Raw genomic sequence first — 24,906 nt, 5'->3', positions numbered from 1 at the left:
AAAATGAAATTTTGACAGAATTTCCTAAATGAAATTTTTAGAAAATTTCCTATAGAAATTAAAGTTTTAGGAAACTTCCTCTAGAATTGAAATTTTAATAGAATTTCCTATAGAAATAAAATTTTTAGAAAATTTCCTTTAGAAATAAAATTTTGCCGAATTGTTGAACAAACAGATTGTCTCTATGGCCTAACTTAAGTATATGCCATACCTAAGATTGAAGTTTCCCGTATATTCATTCGGTAGTTCTGTTAATCAAAGTTTAAAACTACTAATCACCCCAAATTATTTCTAAATTCGTAATTTTACCTTTCAAAATTGGATGTAGTGCAACAATTATTTTCATTAAGATTATTAAATTATCTCATTACTGACTTTAATGGGTTATTTATGTTTCCATTCGCAAACCATTTAAATAATGTTGATCAAATGGTTTGTGACGTTTGAAGGTCTCTTCAACAATGCTGGATTTGAGAGTTGCAAACAAATAAATGTAAGATCAAAAAAATATGTGCTTTCCTAGTCACAAGCATGAGTTGTACTTAAAAACGTAATATAAGAAGCCATGTAGCAGAACCGGTTGCTTTAAGCCAGTTCTATAACCATAAAGAGTGATAGGTAATTCAATCAAGATATTTAACAAAAATCAAATGCAAATGATAAAAATTCAAATGCAATTATGTTTTGTGTGAACTAAAAAGTTACCCAAAATATGAGGAATTTAAAAATATACTTGTACTAAATATTTGTCCAGTTCTCATATGCCAATAATTCACATTTTAACGAAATCATCAATCCATGTATTGCTTTGACAATTTATCTAGTTAGTGCTAATAAAACAAAAATATTTTTTTATTTATCTTTGTAATCGAAAATCCGGCTTAAAATTTCATTCACAAATATTTATGAATTTATACACATCTGCTATTAAATATGGAGGGAGGTATAGTGATTTTATCTCTTCGTTTGCCTCTAATCGAAATATTGGTATGAGACTCCATTAAGTACAAGTTGGCTGATAGCTATAATTTCTAAACCGCTCGGCTGACAGCTGACAGATTTATTCCAGTGACAGTTAATTTTGTTGTGTACTCGCTTACAAAAGCATTTTGATCTATTGTATTCAGAAATAAAATTCTTCGTGATGGAATTGAAGCGTGATAGTGTGCTTTACAAACGTATAGCAAAAATCGCTATCGTGACTCGAACCTTTATTGTCTGTTCCATAAGCGTTAATATTCGCCTTAGCACATTGCACCACCGACGGAGTTGCTAGAAGAACGTCTAACGAATATTTTAAGACTTTTCATGGCCAAAGAAAATAAATCATTCCGTTATGATTTTTCGTTTCATTTTGTTACCGTCCATTCACGATTTTGGAACGTAATTTTTTTCTATTGATGTGCACTGAACCCATTGAAGTTCTAAATAGTGCAAGAGCGATGCAAAAATTAGACTAGAAGGAGCCAAGGTATTGCTTCGCTTGCACAAAAGTAGCCAGTTACCGAATTTTGTTTTGTTCGATGAGAAGTCATTCCAAATAAAGCAATTTGTGAACAAGGAGGTCTGCCTCTTCCCCTTTCGATTGATCACCAAAACTTAAGCGCCGCCGATGGTAATGGTGGGGCCACTACCCAATGGTCGCTCCTAGTTCATAGTTGGCTGATAAGTCCCCGGTCTAACACATAGATAGCGTCGCTAGTATTAAATTTTTATATAGTACCAACCTTCAAATGATTCGGGTCAAAATTTGACGTCAATTAGTTTGTGAGATGGAGCGTCTTTTGTGAAGCAACTTTTGTTATTGTGAAAAAAAAAATGGAAAAAAAGGAATTTCGTGTTTTGATAAAATATTGTTTTCTGAAGGTGGAAGCAAAAACTTGACTTTATAATGAGTTTCCGGACTCTGCCCCAGGGAAATCAACAATAATTGATTGATATGCAAAATTCAAGCGTGGTGAAATGAGCGTTATATATGCAATATCAATCAGAATTTGACGAATTTTCGTTAAGAATTTCAGAAATAAATGTCGTTGGTACTTATCATCGTTGGTACTTATTTCACTTATGGAAGGCGTTTCTGATAAAGTTGAAAAAAAAAAACGACGACGTAAACCGAATGGCGACGTAAATCGAATTTGTATGCAACAAAAAATTTGACGACGTAAATCGAGGAATTGCTGTACTATCTCATTTATCTTGCACAACCACAATCCACGTTCTGTCAATACCTTGTAACTTTATCTTCCATGTTAGCACCTGTATGTGTCTCATCATAAAACATCGAAGGAGAAGAAACATCTTATCTTCCGAAAGAAAGAATGGAATAACCGGTAATGGGCAGCGGAAAGAATAATTGAATTGAATTTTGAAGATGTTTTAAATTGAAACGACGAATTCAATGGCTTAAGTTGTCCTTTTAAATAGCTGATGGCCTTAGCAGCCAATGCTTCTTTTCTCTTTTTATCAATAAATAAATAATAAGTTGTCCTTTTAATTCGTTCTTTAACTTGTGAAAAATTTTCAAAAAAATTTCTACAATTTTAAATCCATGGTGCAGGGTATATAACGTTCTTCAAGACCAAAATTAGCTACGTTCTTATTTCATTTATATATACATATTTCGGTAATCTACAAGCTTCAGTTGTTTAATGTTTAATTTAATACGATTTGTATCGGTGTTTACTCTAGTGGTCATCATCAATTAAGTAAATATTTAATACTAGACGTATTTCCATATACATGTTTATCCCGTGCTTGTGCTTAGTCTTAGAATTACTAAAATGATTGTGTCATAATTGTTTAATTACAGAAATTAACTAAGTGAGATATTTAGTATGTAAACTTTTTTTTCATGTCAGTGATGACACTATGGTGATTGTTGTACTAAAAGGTCTATTTATAGAATGATATGTTAAAAAAAGTATATACGGCCGTAAGATCGGCCAGGCCGAATCTTATGTACCCTCCACCATGGATTGCGTAGAAACTTCTACGAAAGACTGCCATCCACAAATTTCAACTCACATGGTTGTTAAATATCATATGCTACCACCACGTACCAAATTTCAACCAGATCGGATGAATTTTGCTTCTCCAAAAGGCACCGAAGCCAAATCTGGGGATCAGTTTATATGGGAGCTATATATTATTATGGACTGATAGGAACCAATTCCGGCATGGTTGTTGGATACCCTATACTAACATCACGTACCAAATTTCAACCGAATGGGAAGAATTTTGCTCTTCCAAGGTGCTCCAGAGGTCAAAGCTGGGGATCGGTTTATATGGGGCCTATATATAATTATGGACCGATATCGACCAATTTTTGCATGGGTGTTTGAGGCCATATATTAACATGACGTACCAAATTTCAACTGAATCAGATGAATTTTGGTCTTCTAAGAGGCTCCGGAGGTCAAATCTGGTGATCGGTTTATATGGGGGCTATATATAATTATGGACCGATATGGACCAATTTTTGCATGGTTGTCAGAGACCATATACTAACACCATGTACCAAATTTCAGCCTGATCGGATGAAATTTGCTTCTCTTAGAGGCCTCGCAAAACAAATCGGGGGATCGGTTTATATGGGGGCTATATATAATTATGGGCCGATGTGAACCATTTTTTGCATGGTTGTTAGAGCCCATATACTTACACCATGTACCAAATTTATGCCGGATCGGATGAAATTTGCTTCTCTTAGAGGCCTCGCAAGCCAAATTTGGGGGTCCGTTTATATGGGGGCTATACGAAAAAGTGGACCGATATGGCCCATTTGCAATACCATCCGACCTACATCAATAACAACTACTTGTGCCAAGTTTCAAGTCGATAGCTTGTTTCGTTCGGAAGTTAGCGTGATTTCAACAGACGGACGGACGGACGGACGGACATGCTCAGTTCGACTCAGAATTTCACCACGACCCAGAATATATATACTTTATGGGGTCTTAGAGCAATATTTCGATGTGTTACAAACGGAATGACAAAGTTAATATACCCCCCATCCTATGGTGGAGGGTATAAAAATTGATAAGTATACTTATTACACTAAAAAGTGTTTACGTGATATTACAGATATCGTAACCTAAATTTTGGTAAGCGGAATCAATACCAAAATTCTACAGGAATGGCCAAAATTTTTGGATTTTGTTTTGAGTGTAATTAACAGAAAATTTGATTACTTTTACGTTAGCATGTTCTATGAGGAAAGTATTTCGCTATAGAAATGGAAGATCATATTTCAATGTTTGTGAATTGTTTTTTAATGAATTGCTGCATTGATATTTTTCCTCGTACATTGAACAAAAAAAATATTGAACGAATATTAAGCATTATCAAAATTTTAGTATATGATTTTAATGGCAAATTTCTTTAAAATAAAGAAATTTTATCATTGCTTTAATAATTTTTTTCATAAAGGCGTATGTCTTGGAAGTAAGGCGAAATTTCCATTTTGAGATATTGAATGTATGGATAAATACACGGATGAAAAAGACTGTTTTTCATATGTTTGGCTATAAACATTATATGTTTGGAACACAAATTTTTAAACACAATATTTTTGAGTGCAAGCATATAATGTTCATAAACTAGCATAACATGTTTGGGACATATATGTTAATATGTTAGAACATATTATGTTTGGGACATAAAATGTTTGTAAATATAATATGCTTGGGTGCAAACATATATTAATTTAGAAATAGCCTATAAACATATATGTGTTTAGTAGCTTGGAGCGCTATTTAACAAGGAGCGATATTGAATTAAGTTGGTGGTTGTTGCTTGTTATTACAAAATTAACATTTTATTTTTCCTTGGGCAATTGATCAGCTACTTCTTTGATCCTTACAAACTGTGTGGTCCGCTGTTCGAATCCCCGTCCGGCAAAAGGTAAAATTAAAATAAAAAATCATACAATTGAATAATTTCTTCTACAATGTTTGTATTACAGAAAAAGGTGCTAAGAACTAAAAAATCTCGTGGAAGTGAGAAAGATGTGGGGGAATATACAATTGGGCAGAAACAAAATTTTGAGCATTCAGGTCGAAAACCTATGTTGTTAGCACCCATATTACCTGTTTATTTTCATAATTCATTATGATTGTAAATATATAAATAAATAAATAAAATTTTGAGCACAATATTGTTTGGGAGAATTTTTTTAAGCATATAATATTTTTGGGTGCAAAATGCTTCCAAACATATTATATGTTCACATAATAACATATTGTTTTTTGGAAGACAACATTATTGAATTTGGATGCAAAAATACAAAATGTTTGGAACTTAGACTACCCAAACATATATTGTTTAGACCAATATGCTTTCAAACATATTATATATTGGAAGAGATCAAACATATAAATGTTTGGGCAATACCCAAAAATATATATGCTTGAAGCAAAATATGTTTGGGAGTATATGTTACAGAAGCGATTTTTTGTGAGCGTGTATATAAAAAAACTTCAAACATAGGCTACTTTACATAGGCTACTTTAAATTGATCCAATTAAAAAAATTAATTGATACTATTAATTTTTATACCCTCTACCCTAGGATCCGGCTGAAATTTGGTACATGGTGTTAGTATATGGTCTTTAACAACCATTCAAAAATTGGTGCACATCGGTCAATAATTATATATAGCCCCCATATAAACCGATCACCAGATTTGACCTCCGGAGCCTCTTGGAAGACCAAAATTCATCTAGTTCAGTTGATATTTGGTACGTGGTGTTAATATATGGCCTCAAACACCCATGCAAAAATTGGTCGAAATCGGTCCATAATTATACACACAAAAAAATTTTTTTCTGATTCAATCACGAAATTAATTGATCCAATTAATTTTTTAATTGAAATGTCTTCAATCACAGAAATGATAGTAGCAATTAAAAAATTAATTGACAGTCAATTAAAAAATTAATTGATCCAATTAAATATTTAATTGATACTATTAATTTGTGTGATTGATTTTTATTTCAATTAAAAAATTTGTTGAATCAATTAAATTTTTAATTGAATATTTTTTAAAACTCAATTAAGATTTTAATTGGAAAAATTTTCGTGAAAATTTTTTCTGTGTATATAGCCCCCATATAAACCGATCCCCAGATTTGTCCTCCGAAGCCCTTTGGAAGAGCAAAATTCATCCGATTCGGTTGAAATTTGGTACGTGATGTTAGTCCATAATTATATATAACCCCCATATAAACTGATCCCCAGATTTGACCTCCGGTGCCTTTTGGAGAAGCAAAATTCATCAGATCTGGTTGAAATTTGGAACGTGGTGGTAGTATATGATATTTAACAACCATGCCAAAAGTGGTCCATATCAGTCCATAATCATATATAGCCCCCATATAAACCGATCCCGAGATTTGGTTTTGGAGCCTCTTGGTACATTGTGCTAGTGTATGGCCGTTAACAACCATGCCTAACTAGGTCCATACCGGTCTATAGTTATATATAGCCCTCAGATAAATCGATCCCCAATCGCACAAAAATTGGTCAAGTTCATCGTTGTATATAGCCCCCATATAAGCGACCCCCATATTTCAATTCTGGCTCCCTACGTACCGTGCACAAGTCCATATCGATTCGTAATTATTTGTAGACTTACCTACACATACCTGTTTTGTCTAATATATACCACGTATGGACTAACTCACAATGTAGAAAACGATTTAAGATACCACAACCCAAGTAAATCGATTCTGGATGACAGTCTTTCGTAGAAGTTTCTACGCTATCCATGGTGGAGGGTACATAAGATTCGGCCTGGCCGAACTTACAGCCATATATACTTGTTGTGATTGATTTTTGTTTCAAATAAAAATTTTGTTGAATCAATTAAATTAATTTTAATTGAATATTTTTTAAAACTCAAATAAAACTTTAATTGAAAAAATTGAAGTGCATTTTTTTCTGTGTATGTAATTATCTCTTCTGAGAGTAGTTTATATTTGCATTGGTGTAAAGTCGTGTGAATGTCAAACGGAGAACAAACGGTGCAAATCTGACAACGACAAAATGACACCACACACAAACAAAAAAAAAATTCTGATTCAATCACGAACTAAATTGATCCAATTAATTTTTTTAATTGAAATGTCTTCAATCACAGAAATGATAGTATCAATTAAAAAATTAATTGATCCAATTAAAATATTAATTAATACTACTAATTTGTGTGATTGATTTCTGTTTCAATTAAAAAATTTGTTAAATCAATTAAATTTTTAATTGAATATTTTTTAAAACTCAATTAAGGTTTTAATTGGAAAAATTTTCGTGAAATTTGTTTCTGTGCATGCGTTCTCAAAACAACAACCAGCGTTCATGATATGATAACGTAGTGGTTACGAATTTATAAAAAAAAAATCCGCTACCGTGACTCGAACCTGGAATATCTACTCCACCATCGACAGAGTTCCCATTCTAAAATCGTGAATGCCCGTAGACGAATCCTTGAACATTCAGTTTTGATTTTTCGTGAACATTTCCGTTTCATTTTGTTACCGTCCGTTCACGATTTTGGAACGTAATTTTAAAATGACGTTATTAGAGTGGACTGAAACTGAATTGAAGTTCTAAAAAGTGCAAGATGGGAAGCCATTTCCAATGAAGCAGTTTGTGAACAATCAAAGTGGTCGAGTTTTCTAGCCAAAGAGGTCTGCTTCTTCCCCTTCGATTTGCCACCAAAACTTAAGCGCCGCTTATGGTAATGGTATAGGTCAGTCGCCTTAGCCTATTGCACCAGCAACGGAGTTACCATAAGAATGTCTGACGAATATTTTAAGACTTTTCTTGGACAAAGAAAAACGAAAGCCGTTCATAAAATCGTGAGCGCCCGATTTTATTTTTTGTTATACCCTCCACCATAAGATGGGGGGTATATTAACTTTGTCATTCCGTTTGTAACACATCGAAATATTGCTCTAAGACCCCATAAAGTATATATTCTGAAGTATGAAATTCTGAGTCGATCTGAGCATGTCCGTCCGTCCGTCTGTTGAAATCACGCTAACTTCCGAACGAAACAAGCTATCGACTTGAAACTTTGCACAAGTAGTTGTTATTGATGTAGGTCGGATGGTATTGCAAATGGGCCATATCGGTCCACTTTTACGTATAGCCCCCATATAAACGGACCCCCAAATTTGGCTTGCGAATCCTCTAAGAGAAGCAAATTTCATCCGATCCGGCTGAAATTTGGTACATGGTGTTAGTATATGGTCTCTAACAACCATGCAAAAATTGGACCACATCGGTCCATTTTACGTATAGCCCCCATATAAACGGACCCCCAAATTTGGCTTGCGAATCCTTTAAGAGAAGTAAATTTCATCCGATGTGGCTGAAATTTGGTACATGGTGTTAGTATATGGTCTCTAACAACCGTACAAAAATTGGTCCACATCGGTCCATAATTATATATAGCCCCCATATAAACCGATCCCCCGATTTGGCTTGCGGAGCCTCTAAGAGAAGCAAATTTCATCCGATCCGGCTGAAATTTGGTACATGGTATTAGTATATGGTCTCTAACAACCATGCAAAAATTGGTCCACATCGGTCCATAATTATATATAGCCCCCATATAAACCGATCACCAGATTTGACCTCCGGAGCCTCTTGGAAGAGCAAAATTCAGCCGATTCGGTTGAAATTTGGTACCTGAAGTTAGTATATGGTATCCAACAACAATGCAGGAATTGGTTCATATCAGTCCATAATTATAAAGGGTGATTCTTTTGAGGTTAGGATTTTCATGCATTAGTATTTGACAGATCACGTGGGATTTCAGACATGGTGTCAAAGAGAAAGATGCTCAGTATGCTTTGACATTTCATCATGAATAGACTTACGATCTGCCACAACGTCGAATTTTCAGTGAATGGGCCCTAGAAAAGTTGGCAGAAAATCCGCTTTTTTATCGACAAATTTTGTTCAGCGATGAGGCTCATTTCTGGTTGAATGGCTACGTAAATAAGCAAAATTGCCGCATTTGGAGTGAAGAGCAACCAGAAGCCGTTCAAGAACTGCCCATGCATCCCGAAAAATGCACTGTTTGGTGTGGTTTGTACGCTGGTGGAATCATTGGACCGTATTTTTTCAAAGATGCTGTTGGACGCAACGTTACGGTGAATGGCGATCGCTATCGTTTGATGCTAACAAACTTTTTGTTGCCAAAAATGGAAGAACTGAACTTGGTTGACATGTGGTTTCAACAAGATGGCGCTACATGCCACACAGCTCGCGATTCTATGGCCATTTTGAGGGAAAACTTCGGAGAACAATTCATCTCAAGAAATGGACCGGTAAGTTGGCCACCAAGATCATGCGATTTGACGCCTTTAGACTATTTTTTGTGGGGCTACGTCAAGTCTAAAGTCTACAGAAATAAGCCAGCAACTATTCCAGCTTTGGAAGACAACATTTCCGAAGAAATTCGGGCTATTCCGGCCGAAATGCTCGAAAAAGTTGCCCAAAATTGGACTTTCCGAATGGACCACCTAAGACGCAGCCGCGGTCAACATTTAAATGAAATTATCTTCAAAAAGTAAATGTCATGGACCAATCTAACGTTTCAAATAAAGAACCGATGAGATTTTGCAAATTTTATGCGTTTTTTTTTTAAAAAAAGTTATCAAGCTCTTAACAAATCACCCTTTATATAGCCCCCATATAAACCGGTCCCCAGATTTGACCTCCGGTGCGTTTTGGAGAAGCAAAATTCATCCGATCTGGTTGAATTTTGGTACGTGGTGGTAGTATATGATATTTAACAACTATGCCAAAAGTGGTCCATATCAGTCCATAATCATATATAGCCTCCATATAAACCGATCCCGAGATTTGGTTTTGGAGCCTCTTGGACGAGCAAATTTCATACGAGTCAGTTGAAATTTGGTACATTGTGCTAGTATATGGCCGTTAACAACCATGCCTAACTAGGTCCATATTGGTCTATAGTTAGATATAGCCATCAGATAAATCGATGCCCAATCACACAAAAATTGGTCCATATCAAGTTCATAATTGTATATAGCCCCCATATAAGCGACGCCCATATTTCAATTCTGGCTCTCTATGTATTGTCTAATACATACCACGTATGGACTAACTCACAATTTAGAAAACGACGTTAAAAAGTTTTAAGATACCACAACCCAAGTAATTCGATTGTCCATGACAGTCTTTCGTAGAAGTTTCTACGCAATCCATGGTGGAGGGTACATAAGATTCGGCCTGGCCGAACTTACGGCCGTATATACTTGTTTCATTTTGATACCGTCCGTTCACGATTTTCGAACGTAATTTTTTCTGTCAGCATAAGTATAAAGTATAAAGTTTTTCAATATACGGTAGGTGTTGGGCAACGCTACCAGAATTGTTTCACAAAAAACCGCTAAATTTTCCCAAAAACAGGATAAAAAAAATCCAGAAAAAAAAACTAAATATTTTTCGTTCTAAAAGTCACAGGCGTAAATTATTGTTAATATTTTGATTGCACTTTGAAATACATACGTAGAAAGCTTACTCTGCCAGCAAGGTTTAGAAAAAATGCATATTTTAATAGAAACTTGCAGAAAATAAAATAGGCTAAAAACCGCTAAAAGGCCATGAAATGAGTTTTTCCAGTCAAACTTAAAAAAAAAAAAAACCATCTATACACCTAAAATATAAATACCAGCCCTCGTACATTTTGCAAGAGGGTGTTAGCCCATATAGTATTGGAACTATGCCCTTAAGTATGCGGCAAACTAACTAAATTAATTAATACATTGTGTATTTAGAATTGGGACGTGATTCAGATATATTTTAAGAATATGAGAGAAGCCATAAAATTTTTCTATAGATCACCTTGAGGGAATTTTTATGTTCTGATTTTATCATAGGCCAGTTTTGGCATATTAATTAGATAAACCGCTTGGCTTTTAAACAATACAAATTAAATTACGTTATATTTTTGTTTACTATCGACAATTAATGCAAATTATTTTTAAGAATGGTCTAAAATTGAATGCAGTTACAAATTTGCGTCACAGCTATTGCGCCATTCATAGTAACTGCACAAAAAATGTTGATCAACTTGTTTGGGAGATTTGCATTTAGCTTTGCACGCTGGTCATTCATACAAGTTGTCGTGTCCACCTCCGTAACTAGAACGCTTGTTTTTTTTGTGAATAGAACCGGATGACTTTGAGTCATCTATGACATTTTCCCTTTCCCTGGTAATAGATGTGGGATGTTGTTGAGGCTGTCACATGTGTGAAACACTTTTCCATAAATATGAAGTACTCTTGAATATTGGATTCACACTCCAACAAAAGATCTGTCTAGTTCAGACTATCAACTCTGGACTAAAATGTCCAGTTGATGTTTGTGACATAAATGGGATAAAGAACAATTGGTGGATGTTGTTGAGATTTATTTTGGGCCCCTCCCCAAAATGGAATATATGTATTTTGTAGAGAATATATTGTGGCAATGTAGAAATTTAATTGTTTACAAATTTTGCATTTGATTTGGCCAATTACATAATAAACTTACTGTACCCTTTGCTATGGGGTGGATGCTTATACCAGCTATTGCTATTCCGTTTGTACGACCTGACACCTAATACGTATCAAGATATCTTACAATTCGAGTACGTTTCACTTGTTTAATAGGTCGATCCCAATATTTGAAATTTATGGAAAATAGGCTAATTTTATGTATTGTTTATTTTAGGGGAAGAGATGTCGACCTTTTAAAAATGTGCCAAAATGTTTCAATAGAAATAAAATTTTGTCAAATTTTTTTTATAGAAATAAAGTTTTGACAAAATTTTCTATAGAAATAAAATTTTGACAAAATTTTCTACGGGAATAAACTTTTGACAAAATTTTCTATAAAAATAAACTTCAAATATAGACAAAGACTTAATTTGGAGGATTTTGCATCTTTAAAGTTTTTTTAGAATTTTGAAATTTTTTTTTTTTTTTAATTTTTTTGAAATTCACATTTATTTGTACTCGAATAACTTTATCAATAAATCGCAAACAGAGAATCAAAATTCGATAAATGATATATGTATCATAATTTTAATTTTATTGTGCTTAAAAACTGTCTTTTTTTTTAAACAAGCCACATCTTTGATTTGGAATCAATACCAAAATCCTTAAGAGAAGGTCAACATTTTGGGATCCAAGTAAGTTTTTTTGAATGAAGGCTATTCTGAATTTAATTTGTCAGTAATCCAGCAAAAAAAATTGGAAGTTGTTCCACAAACATGTCTTTTTAAGCAAATGCTGGGATCCTCCATCAATTTTTTTTTACTTCCGATGAAGTTCATTTGAACAACTCTTAGAAAATATGCTATTTTTGAGTTTAAAGTGAAAATTTATATTTTGGACAATTAAATGTCGCAAAAAAGATTATTTGCGAAAGTTGACTTTTTCACTAAATCACGAGATTTTTTTTTTGAGTTTAAAAATAATCGTCATAGTTTTGAGACGATTTTAAAGGATTTGAGAAAACATGAATAAAAATAAATGAATAAAAATAAACGAATAAATTAAAATTTGTTTCCTAGAATCAAGTACGCAAAACTCAAATTTTAAAGAGAATTGTGTACTAAAAGTATCCTTACTTCATTTCTTCGCTTCGTTGGTTCGGAATCAATACCCAAATCATTAGTGCACAGAAAAAATCTTTGGGACCGGTCATGCTTTGTTTCAGTGTACGGAGGGACGCAAGTTCCAAAGATTCGTATCCAAAATTTTATAAAAAAAAACGTGTAAATCAAAGACTATGGACCTTAATTTAATTTAAATGTCTTTATTTGAAAGAGATTCAAATTGCGTATCCTAAAATTTAGGTTGCCAATCATATAAGTTAGGTTAATATTTTTTTCAGTGTAGATTCCTCGTTGAGGGGGTAAAAAATAAATAGAAAACAAGTAATAAATTATGCGGATTCATTATTTCTAACAGGTTGGCTGATAAGTCCCCGGTCTAACAAAGAAAAACACATTTTTTTTGTCAAAATTCGTTTTTATAATTCAACATAGTTCCCTTCAAGTGCGATACAACGATTATAACGACCTTCCAATTTTTTGATACCATTTTGGGAGTACTCCTTCGGTTTTGCCTCAAAATAGGCCTCAGTTTCGGCGATAACCTCTTCATTGCAGCCAAATTTTTTCCCTGCAAGCATCCTTTTGAGGTCTGAGAACAAGAAAAAGTCGCTGGGGCCAGAAATGGAGAATACGGTGGGTGGGAAGCATTTCAAAGCCCAATTCATGAATTTTTCCCATCGTTCTCAATGACTTGTGGCACGGTGCGTTGTCTTGGTGGAACAACACTTTTTTCTTCTTCATTTTGCCGCGATTTCGACGTTCAAACGCTCCAATAACGCCATATAAAGGGTGATACGGTCAAAATTTGGTCAATATAAACTTGACGTATTTCTTTCAATTTTGCATTTAAAAAACCTGAACACCCCTCATTTTGAAGGTGAGTGTGTGTAGAATGTTGCTCCTATTTTGATTTTGGAATTCACTCTTCAGTTGTCAAAATGCCGTGCAAGCAAGAAGAGCAGCGTATCAAAATTTTGCTCGCGCATCGCGAAAATCCGAGCTACTCGCACGCAAAGCTAGCAAAATCGCTAAAAGTTGCCAAATCAACCGTTACAACTGTAATTAATGTGTTTGGGGAACGTTTGTCGACAGCCAGGAAGTCTGACAAAGAGAGTTGCCGGTAGTTTCAAGCGAAACCCTAACCTCTGTCTCCGAGATGCCGCAAATAAGCTGGGTGTATCGTCTACAACCGTGCATCGAGCTGGCCTATCGACTTACAAGAAGGTAGTGACTCCAAATCGCGATGATAAACAAAATACGACTGCTAAAGCGCGATCCCGGAGGCTGTACACGACGATGCTGACGAAGTTTGACTGCGTGGTAATGGACGACGAAACCTACGTCAAAGCCGACTACAAGCAGCTTCCGGGACAGGAGTTTTATACGGCAAAAGGAAGGGGAATGGTAGCAGATATTTTCAAGCATATAAAACTGTCAAAGTTCGCAAAGAAATATCTGGTTTGGCAAGCCATCTGTACCTGTGGCTTGAAAAGCAGCATTTTCATAGCTTCCGGGACTGTCAACCAAGAAATTTACGTGAAAGAGTGTTTGAATAAACGTCTGCTGCCTTTCCTGAAGAAACACGGTTGTTCCGTACTGTTTTTGCCATTACGGTAAAAAGGCCATGGAGTGGTACGCCGCCAACAACGTGCAGGTGGTTCCCAAGGACAAGAACCCTCCCAACACGCCAGAGCTCCGCCCAATTGAGAAATACTGGGCTATTGTCAAGCGGAACCTAAAGAAGACCAAAAAAACTGCTAAGGACGAGCAGCAGTTCAAGGCAAACTGGCTTTCTGCGGCGAAGAAGGTGGATAAGCTGGCTGTACAAAATCTGATGGCAGGTGTCAAGCGTGAGGCCCGGCAATTCGGATTTGGAAAAGCGAAAGCCTAACTGAATATTTTTCCTGAATTTTATACTAATTGAACTTGAAAAATAAATTTAATTTGATTTTTTAAATAAACGATTTCACCGATTTACACGCGTTTTCCCTTGACCAAATTTTGACCGTATCACCCTTTAACAACACCAGAAATTATCAGAAAAATGAAGAACAGATTTGACCGAAATCCACTCCGAAGTAGTAGAAAAATACTCGTGAGCTGCAAATGTTGCGAGAACGGATGCAACAGATATTGAAAAATGAGCGTGGACTTAAGCCATTGAAGTTCCAAAAAGGGCTCGCATATGCAAAAAAAAAGGTTCGCTTGCCAGGTCGATGGTCGGCCCCCGCTCGTATTCATCTATCGTGAGGAGGTCATATTATCGGGAAAATTTAAAGACAGTATCGAAGCCTTAGGCTGACAAACATTTCGATCGCAGACCATGGACATTGCAACAGGACTCAACACTATCGCATACAGCACGCGTTAACCAAGAATGGCTTAAAAAGAGGAGGTTCCTCGCTTCACTTCTACCACACAATAGGTACCAAAATCTCCGGATCTCAATCTGTTGAGCTTTTGAGCCTGGGGCACTTTCGAGAGTACACTTAAAAAATATTGTGAGGCCAAAGATTTCATGTCCTTAAAATACGAATGCGAATTTTAGGTAGCAGAGAACACTCATAAACTCTGATATAAAGAGTTTTCCTTGCCCAAATGTAAACATTTCACTGAGTTCGTTTTGTCCTTATATTTAAGTGATTCGCTTAAAAATGGGTATATTTACATGTTTTATCACTGCAATGATAAAATGCATTCAACAATAGCACATGTCTTCCAGCACTATATTTTAAAAAAGTTTTTATAAGATACATAGTATATTTTCTACATGAGGAGGTCGAGTCTGAATTTGTACATTTAAGTTGTCGTTAACTTTAATATAACATGAAGAAAATAGTACAAAAAAACATATAAACTCAAATTTGTTTCGTAATATCAAGAACGCAAAACTCAAATTTAATAGAAACTTGTATCTGAGGTCTGTAAAATTGGCACTATTAAATACCAAAGCGCTTCATCGGGAATGGGCCCAAATACCGCTGAGCCACATGTCGTGATTTTTCGGCAAGAATTCGAATCAATGGTAGTAAATTTGGTTTTGAATTATAATATGAAAAAAGATATATTGATTTTCATTGTAGCATTACATACCAGTCACCCTGTAGTTTTTAAGTTATTTTTCATTAGTCGAAAAGTGTAATGTATAATAATTGCAATTAGTAATTTGCCCAATGAAGGGAACTGGAGAGTACCTGTCGTTAACCAGTACAACTCTCATTTGCTCAAAAAGTTTTATTTGAATTTTTTACATTTCTGAATGTTCTGAAGTAGTTTCATCGATCGATCGGTCTCCGCTATAAAAAGGAGGTCCCTTTGAGTTATCAAAATGAAGTGAATAATTTAAGTGAGCCTGAAATAACAGGCTTCCACTATGCCTAATCTAAACGTTCCTTAATATTGTGTAAATTGTGTGTAATAAAGTTTGGGTTGCATAATCTTTAATCTCAGTTCAATATTTTCTTCAGTGTATTTTTTCGTCTTTTTGAAGAAGTAAACAAAAAAAAACATATAAAACTCTTAATAAATAATTCGGATTAATTATTTTTTATTTGTCTTCAATTTTTATTTCACTCCTATTCAATTCGTCATAAAATTGTTTTAGAAAAATTATTCACTTCTTTTACTGTATAATTTTTTGTGATTACCTGATTCTGTCTGAAGACAGGAATAACATTTTTGATCCATATTTTTTTCTAAATTATCAATCTATTAGATAAGTTCCACTCAATTTTATTTTAATATTTTTTTTGTTTCAATTTTATATATAAAAATTCTAAATTTTACTCTTCATAATTATCATGAATTATTACAATTTTTATTTTGTATACACTCCTCTTAAAGATACTTTTTAATTGCATTTAAAAACAACACACCCGCGTTATTATTTTTTTGTTTTAATTTTCAACATCTTTGTTGCTCATCAAGCCGAACTCAACTAAAATTTAAAAAACAGTTCGAGTAGACCATAACGTTGTCTGTGCTGCTGCTGCAGCGATATAAAAATCATAAAAGCTAAAAAACGTCCATTAGTGGTTGTGTGGACACCTTCTGCTGTTCGGCTGGCTGAAAGGTAAAATAGTCTGGTTGCTTCAGGAACCTTAACAGTCTGGGCCAAGTATTATTCTCTTAACTTGTTTTAATTTTTTCGTTTTTATGGAATTGACTTGTTGCATTGATTCGATGGCTGCTGCTGCTGCTTCTGCGACCGTCGCCGCTGTTTCTGTATCGAATTCAAAATAGTTACCATGATTGAAACAAGGGCGTTATGATGCTCTGAAGATAGCAGAAAGATAATAGACCTTTTACAGCAATCGCTGTTGAAAAGTCTTCTAATTTTTGTCTTTGTTAAAATTGAGTTAGAAAAGTGAAAGAATGGTTGGAAAACCAGTAAAAGAAATATGAAAAACGTTTGAACTTTGTTGTAATTCGATTAAAATGAAATTATATGAGAAAATTGTTTTAGGTATACATTTTTTCTTTCGTTTTTTTATTTAGTTAAAAGTGTTTTTAAGTGATGCAATCTTTTCAAGAGGCATTCCTAATAATATGATGAGTAAGAATGATGAGTCCGTACCCCTTACCATTGATTTTAAGCGCTAGGTTATGCTAGAGAAAATAATTAATAACCTAGGAAAACAAATTTGTAGTTTTTCCTAAATCATTACTCTTCTAAAGATTGACCCAATTTTCACTTGACAAGAATAGTGATATAAAAAATCATTTGTTTTACGCAATTTTCGCAAAAATTATAAATATTTTGAAATAAAACATAGTAAGGACAAAAAAAAAATAATGGAAATTTCCAAAAAAAATTCAAAAGTGTAACGAAAAAGTATTTTTTTTAGTTTTTCCTTATTTTTGAAAACGATATCCGGAATACTGAAATAACATCGCATCTGGAGAATTAAAGGGTGATACGGTCAAAATTTGGTCAAGGGAAAACGCGTGTAAATCGGTGAAATCGTTTATTTAAAAAATCAAATTAAATTTCTTTTTCAAGTTCAATTAGTATAAAATTCAGGAAAAATATTCAGTTAGGCTTTCGCTTTTCCAAATCCGAATTGCCGGGCCTCACGCTTGATCCCTGCCATCAGATCTTTTACAGCCACCTTGTCCACCTTCTTCGCCGCAGAAAGCCAGTTTGCCTTGAACTGTTACTCGTCCTTAGCAGTTTTTTTGGTCTTCTTTAGGTTCCGCTTGACAATAGCCCAGTATTTCTCAATTGGGCGGAGCTCTGGCGTGTTGGGAGGGTTCATGTCCTTGGGAACCACCTGCACGTTGTTGGCGGCGTACCACTCCATGGCCTTCTTACCGTAATGTCAAGATGCCAAATCCGGCCAAAGCAGTACGGAACAACCGTGCTTCTTCAGGAAAGGCAGCAGACGTTTATTCAAACACTCTTTCACGTAAATTTCTTGGTTGACAGTCCCGGAAGCTATGAAAATGCTGCTGGCAAGCCCATACAGGTACAGATGGCTTGCCAAACCAGATATTTCTTTGCGAACTTTGACAGTTTTATGTGCTTGAAAATATCTGCTACTTTCCCCTTCCTTTTGCCGTATAAAACTCCTGTCCCGGAAGCTGCTTGTAGTCGGCTTTGACGTAGGTTTCGTCGTCCATTACCACGCAGTCAAACTTCGTCAGCATCGTCGTGTACAGCCTCCGGGATCGCGCTTTGGTTGTCGTATTTTGTTTATCATCGCGATTTGGAGTCACTACCTTCTTGCAAGTCGATAGTCAGGCTCGTTTTTTGGCTCGATACACGGTTGTAGACGATACACCCAGCATCTCGGAGAGAGAGGTTAGGGTTTCGCTTGAAACTTCCGGAAACTCTCTTTGTCGTCTCAGCGGCTTCCGGTTTTCGATTTCCCCCCGATCCAGACTTCCTGGCTGTCGACAAACGTTCCACAAACACTTCAATTACATTTGTAACGGTTGAGTTGGCAACTTTTAGCGATTTTGCCAGCTTTGCGTGCGAGTAGCTCGGATTTTCGCGATGCGCGAGCAAAATTTTGATACGCTGCTCTTCTTGCTTGGACGGCATTTTGACAACTGAAGAGTGAATTCCAAAATCAAAATAGGAGCAACATTATACACACACACCTTCAAAATGAGGGGTGTTCAGGTTTTTTAGATGCAAAATTGAAAGAAATATGTCAAGTTTATATTGACCAAATTTTGACCATATCACCCTTTAAAACGAAATCAATGGGGCGGATGCTTAAAAACATGACATCCGCTCTATGGCAAGCCCATATAGGTTACGTCAGGCTCACTTAGACTGTTCAGTCCATTTTGATGCCACAAAGTGCTGCCCGATTCTATGTTAAGCTCAATGACAAGAGACCTAACTTTTGTAGCCGAGTCCGAAAGGCGTTCCACATTGCGGTGAAACCACTTTGAAACACTCAGAAATGTCACCGGGCAGATAATCCACTGCTGAAAAATTGATTGGTGTTTGGACGAAATGTTCATTGTTTTTTTTTTGTTACGCTTTTTTTGCTGGAAATTTTGAAGATCAGACTCAAAGAGCTATTCTTAGACATAGGAATTTGATGACAAATTTTCTCCCAAGCAAATCAGTTCAACCCGATTCTACCTATGAAGACTATATCAATTTTTTTTCTGAGGTTTAGAGAAATCATAAACATATCGTGTATATGATGAAATAACGCCTTGATTTTAAATCTTAAATATGTAGATTTTTTACGACATTATTTAAATGAATACGATGAGTAAAATCTGGAAATTTTACTTTCAATTTCAAGCAATTCTCATGATCAGTGCGCCTGTTATACCCTGAAAGAAGTGTTTTCTTTTCTGAGGAACGAAATTTTAGACAAGCAAAGTTTTCTTTTGACACAAATTTTAGAGACAATCGTTGAATCGCATGAATCAACAATTCGGACTAGTTTGCTCTAAACGAAAATACTTTATACGAAAGGGGAATTTCGTTTGTCTAAAATTTCATTCCGGAGGAAAATATTTTTTCTGTGTGTGTACCCCCAAGAAGTTAAATCGGTCTATATCGATGCCTTACCAAACGGACCGGTAAAAATAAATGCGATACAGATTTTTTAGTCTAAGATTTCAGTATATTTACATTTTTGTGCAAATCGGATAAAAACTACGGTTTCTAGAAGCCCAAGTAGTTAAATCTGGAGATCGGTCTATGTGGAGGCTATACTGAAACATGGGTCGACACACATCATATTCGGCTGACCTATTTGTGGTCAGCCGGATTCCAGAATTCCTAGAAATAAATTCTGGAGTTAGGTCTATATGGGGGATATACCAAAACATGGACCAATACTCCAATGGACTAATGTTCCTCAAATACCTCTAGAATTCCACTTTCAGACGAATTGGGTGAAAACACGAATTCTAGAAGCCCAAGAAGTAAAATCGGGAAATCAGACTATATAGGGGCTATACCAATACATAAACCGATACGGACCATTTTCGACACACCTCTTTATGGTCCTAAAATACCTCTAGATTTCTAATTTCCGTCAAATTGGATAAAAACTACGGATTCTAGAAGCCCCAGAAATAAAGTCGAGAGATGGGTATATATGGCGGCTATACCAAAACATGGACCGATAGGCACCATTTGCGACACACCTATTAGCGACATTTCAAGCAAATCGGCTAGAAAATATAGTCTCTAGACGCCCAAGAAGTAAAATCGGCATATATATATGGGGGTTATACCAAAAAATGGACCGATACACCTCAATTTCGGCACACCTATTTGTGGTCCCAAAATACCTCTAGGTTTCCAATTTCAGGAAAATCGGGTAATAAATACAGTTTATAGAAGCCTAAGAATAAAAATCGGGAGATTGGTCTATATGGCGGCTATACCGATATGGACCATTTTCGACACACCACTTTATGGTCCTAAAATACCTTTAGATTTCCAATTTCAGGCAAATCGGATAGAAAATAGAGTTTCTAGACGCCCAAGAAGCAAAATCGGGAGATCGGTCTATATGGGGGCTATACCAAAACATGGACCATTTTCGACACACCTCTTTATGGTCCTAAGATACCTCTAGATTTTCAATTTCAGTCAAATCGGATAGAAAATAGAGTTTCTAGACGCCCAAGAAGCAAAATCGGGAGATCGGCCTATATGGGGGCTATACCAAAACATGGAGCGATAAGGACCATTTTCGACACACCTCTTTATGGTCCCAAAATACGTCTAGATTTCCACTTTCAGTCAAATCGGATAGTAAATACAGTTTCTAGAAGCCCAAGAAGCAAAATCGGGAGATCGGTCTATATGGGGGCTATACTAAAACATGGACCGATGGGCACTATTTTCGGTACACCTTTTTATGGTCCTCAAGTACCTGTAGATTTTCAATTTCAGGCAAATTGGATAAAAAACTATGGTTTTTATTAGCCCAAGACCCCAAATCGGGAAGTCGGTTTATATGGGGACTATATAAAAACTTGGACCGATATAGCCCATCTTCGAACTTGACCTGCCTGCAAACAAAAAACGAATCTGTGCCAAATTTCAGGACGATAGCGCCATTATGGAAGGCTGTAGCGTGATTACAACAGACAGACAGACAGACGGACAGACGGACATGCTTACGCCGTCTTAGAATTTCTCTCTGATCAAGAATATATATACTTTATATAGTCGGAAATCAATATTTCAATGTGTTACACACGGAATGACAAACTTATTATACCCCCATCACCATTCTATGGTGGTGGGTATAAAAACATTAAATATAGTCAAAGATTTTTTTTTTTTTTTGAGAATGATTCATTCAAAAATTGTTATACCCTCCACCATAGGATGGGGGTATATTAACTTTGTCATTCCGTTTATAACACATCGAAATATTGCTCTAAGACCCTATAAAGTATATATATTCTGGGTCGTGGTGAAATTCTGAGTCGATCTGAGCATGTCCGTCCGTCCGTCTGTTGAAATCACGCTAACTTCCGAACGAAACAAGTTATCGACTTGAAACTTGGCACAAGTAGTTGTTATTGATGTAGGTCGGATGGTATTGAAAATGGGCCATATCGGTCAACTTTTACGTATAGCCCCCATATAAAAGGACCCCCAAATTTGGGTTGCGATTGCTCTAAGAGAAGCAAATTTCATCTGATCCGGCTGAAATTTGGTACATGGTGTTGGTATATCGTCTCTAACAACCATGCAAAAATTGGTCCATATTGGTCCACTTTTACGTATAGACCCCATATAAACGGACCTCCAAATTTGGCTTGCGATTGCTCTAAGCAAATTCCATCCGATCCGGCTGAAATTTGGTACATGGTTTTAGTATATGGTCTCTAACAACCGTGCAAAAATTGGTCCATATCGGTCCATAATTACATATAGCCCCCATATAAACCCATCTCCCGATTTGGCTTGCGGTGCCTCTAAGAGAATCAAATTTCATCCGATCCGGCTGAAATTTGGTACATGGTGTTGGTATATGTTCTCTAATGACCATGCAAAAATTGGTCCACATCGGTCCATAATAGCCCCCATATAAACCGATCCCCAGATTTGACCTCCGGAGCATCTTAGAGGAGCAAAAGTCATCCGATCCGGTTGAAATTGGGTACGTGGTGTTAGTATATGGTCTCTAACAACCATGCAAGAATTGGTCCATATCGGTCCATAATTATATATAGCCCCCATATAAATCGGTCCCCAGATTTTCGGTCTATAGTTATATATAGGCGATCCCCAATCACACAAAAATTGGTCCTTATCGGTTCATAATCATGGTTGCCACTCGGGCCAAAAATAATGTACCAAAATTTTATTTTAATAGAGAACATTGTCAAAGTGTTATTTCTATAGAAAATTTTGTCAAAATTTTATTTCTATAGAAAATTTTGTCAAAATTTTATTTTTATAGAACATTTTGTCAAAATTTTATTTCTATAGAAAATTTTGTCAGAATTTTATGTCTATAGAAAATTTTATCCAAATTTTATTTCTATAGAAAATTTTTTCCAAATTTTACTTCTATAGAAAATGTTGTCAAAATTTTATTTTGTCAAAATTTTATTTCTATAGAAACTTAAATATATACGTATTTAATAGGCCTTTTTTAGTTTAATATATGCCACGTATGGACTATGTGGTATATATTACGGTGTTAGGAAGTTTTAAGATACCTTGCCATCGGCAAGTCTTCAGTATAAGTTTCTACGCAATCCATGGTGGAGGGTACATAAACTTCGGTCTGGCCGATCTTACGGCCGTATATACTTGTTATTTTTATAAACTACTATATATACTATAAACTAAAACAAAAACAATGAATGCTTTGGTTTTAAATAAATTTTTCATTTGACGCTTTTGATTAATATCAATATTGAAGCGATTTTAATTAAAAATGAATTGGATGAGTTAACTTCGTGTTTAAATCCAATTATATATTTTGCTTGCGCGTAGTATTTCAAACTTCAATATAAATTTGAAGTGGTCGTGGTTATTAAAAATGAGCACAATTCGTTTTTTTTTTATAATAACATACTTGATTTTGTAGGAAAACTCCAAATAAAATTTTCCAAAAAATTTTTTGTCTTATTGAAATTTTAAATTTTCTACTTCAATTTGAAGCGGAAATTTAAATATAATAATTTCGAGCAGAAATATTATGAACATCAGGAAGAAAAATTTTTGTTAACTTTAGAAAATTTAAATTATTTTTTGAACATTTTAACTAAACGGCATTACAAACGCTGATATCACGCCGATATCACAAAAATAAGTAAATTTTTTCCGACAAATTCAAGAAAATTTTTGAACACAATTATTTTTTTTTCAGTTGTTAAAGAAAATTTTATAGTTTGAAGGAAACAATTTGAGTTAAAGATTGCAAGAATGTCTATAGTGTCATACGAAGTTCAAGATGGCAGCATTTGTAATAAAATTTACAAATTTAAAGAAATAATGAATTATTTTGTGAGAAGTATGCATTTTGTAAATCGTTATGCTTCATTTGTGTATATTTTTTCTCCATTTTTTAGTTCGTTTAACTAACGTACTCAAAAAATTATTAAAGTTAAGGAAACTTTCTGCAAATATGATAATTACATGAACTAAAATAGAATTAAATTGGCTTTAGTGAAATAGAGGGTTCGCTTTTTTTGAGTGTATTTTTTATATTTATATATATTAAAAAAAAACATTAAAACTATTTAATAATTACCTTGAAATTTCTAAAAAGTTAACACTATTCTCGAATCATGCTAGCTAGAACACCCAGCCAAAGTAAATCAAATGTTCAAATAAGAAAAAAATTTAAATGGTCTTTGGCAACTAATTGATGTATATTATCAAATTGTTTAAACTAATTAAAAACTTTCACAAACATTAGCAAAAGAACTATTACAAAAACAAACTTTAAAACTTTTATTCTTTAATATTACAAAAATTTAGTTTTTGGCTTTTAACAAAAACAGAATTCAACACCAACTATAGTTACACAATTATCTATATTTATTAATTTTTTTTTTACACTTAAACACTTTATTTTCCAAAGAGTTATTTATTTTAGATTAAAACTATGATTTGAAAACAACGATAACAGTTAAACGAATGCGTGAATTTTCCAAAAATCTCGTCCTTTTATACTGTTTGAGGACCAAGTGTCTATGGCAAATGCCTGTTGCAATTGAAGTTGTTTTTGTTTCTTGTTTATCATCACATCCATTGAAGAGGGCTTGTAGCGCATGCGCTTCAATGCAAAGAAGCAAAGAACGAATGCAAGGCGTCTAATATTTGATGGATAATTTATATAGATATATTAAATATAATATGGAAAAAATATATAAAAGAACCTAAATACATAAATTAGTCGGTGTTTTTATTTGTTTCTTACACTGTTGGGTACAAACTAAAATTATTGTAAACTAAGTAATCTAACAAACACACATACATAGATACGTACATACTAAATAAGACAGGGTGAATCTGGGTAATATTTTATTGTATGAGCTTTAAAAACAGCTTTAGAAGAGCTTTTTAGTAATGCATAAGTTGCGTTTTACACCTTTTTGAACTCGAGTTCAATTTGCTACACACAAAAAATAATTCTTTCTTCGGAAAAATTTTAGACCAACAACAATTTATTTTATTGCTTCTTACGAGGGTTTGTACACCCTAAAAAAATCGCTTCTGTAACATAACCCCAAAAAGATTTTGCTCCAAGCATATATATTTTCAGGATTGGTCCAAACAAAATATTGTTTGTTTTGTTCAA

At 34.7% G+C, this 24,906-nt stretch overlaps 1 protein-coding gene across 2 annotated transcripts in view; it reads right to left on the bottom strand.

The window, feature by feature from the left end:
- Positions 1 to 23,965, bottom strand: part of DAT (Sodium-dependent dopamine transporter) — a 62,714-nt gene extending 38,749 nt beyond the window's left edge. Inside the window, exon 1 of one of the 2 annotated variants that reach the window (XM_075312075.1) lies at positions 23,854 to 23,965. Coding sequence is in view for 1 of the 2 variants with exons in the window: in XM_075312074.1 (XP_075168189.1) it covers positions 16,291 to 16,330 (40 nt within the window). In the remaining variant the exon portion in view is untranslated. Of the gene's footprint in view, positions 1 to 16,290; positions 16,565 to 23,853 lie in introns of those variants that run through there. The other variant, XM_075312074.1, reaches the window with a different exon arrangement.
- Positions 23,966 to 24,906: the final 941 nt, after the last annotated feature.

The sequence above is a fragment of the Haematobia irritans genome, chromosome 5 (assembly GCF_050003625.1).
Source record: "Haematobia irritans isolate KBUSLIRL chromosome 5, ASM5000362v1, whole genome shotgun sequence".
NCBI lineage: Eukaryota > Metazoa > Arthropoda > Insecta > Diptera > Muscidae > Haematobia > Haematobia irritans.
Note: the sequence above shows the minus strand (reverse complement) of the source record. Positions and strands in the feature narration are given on the sequence as shown.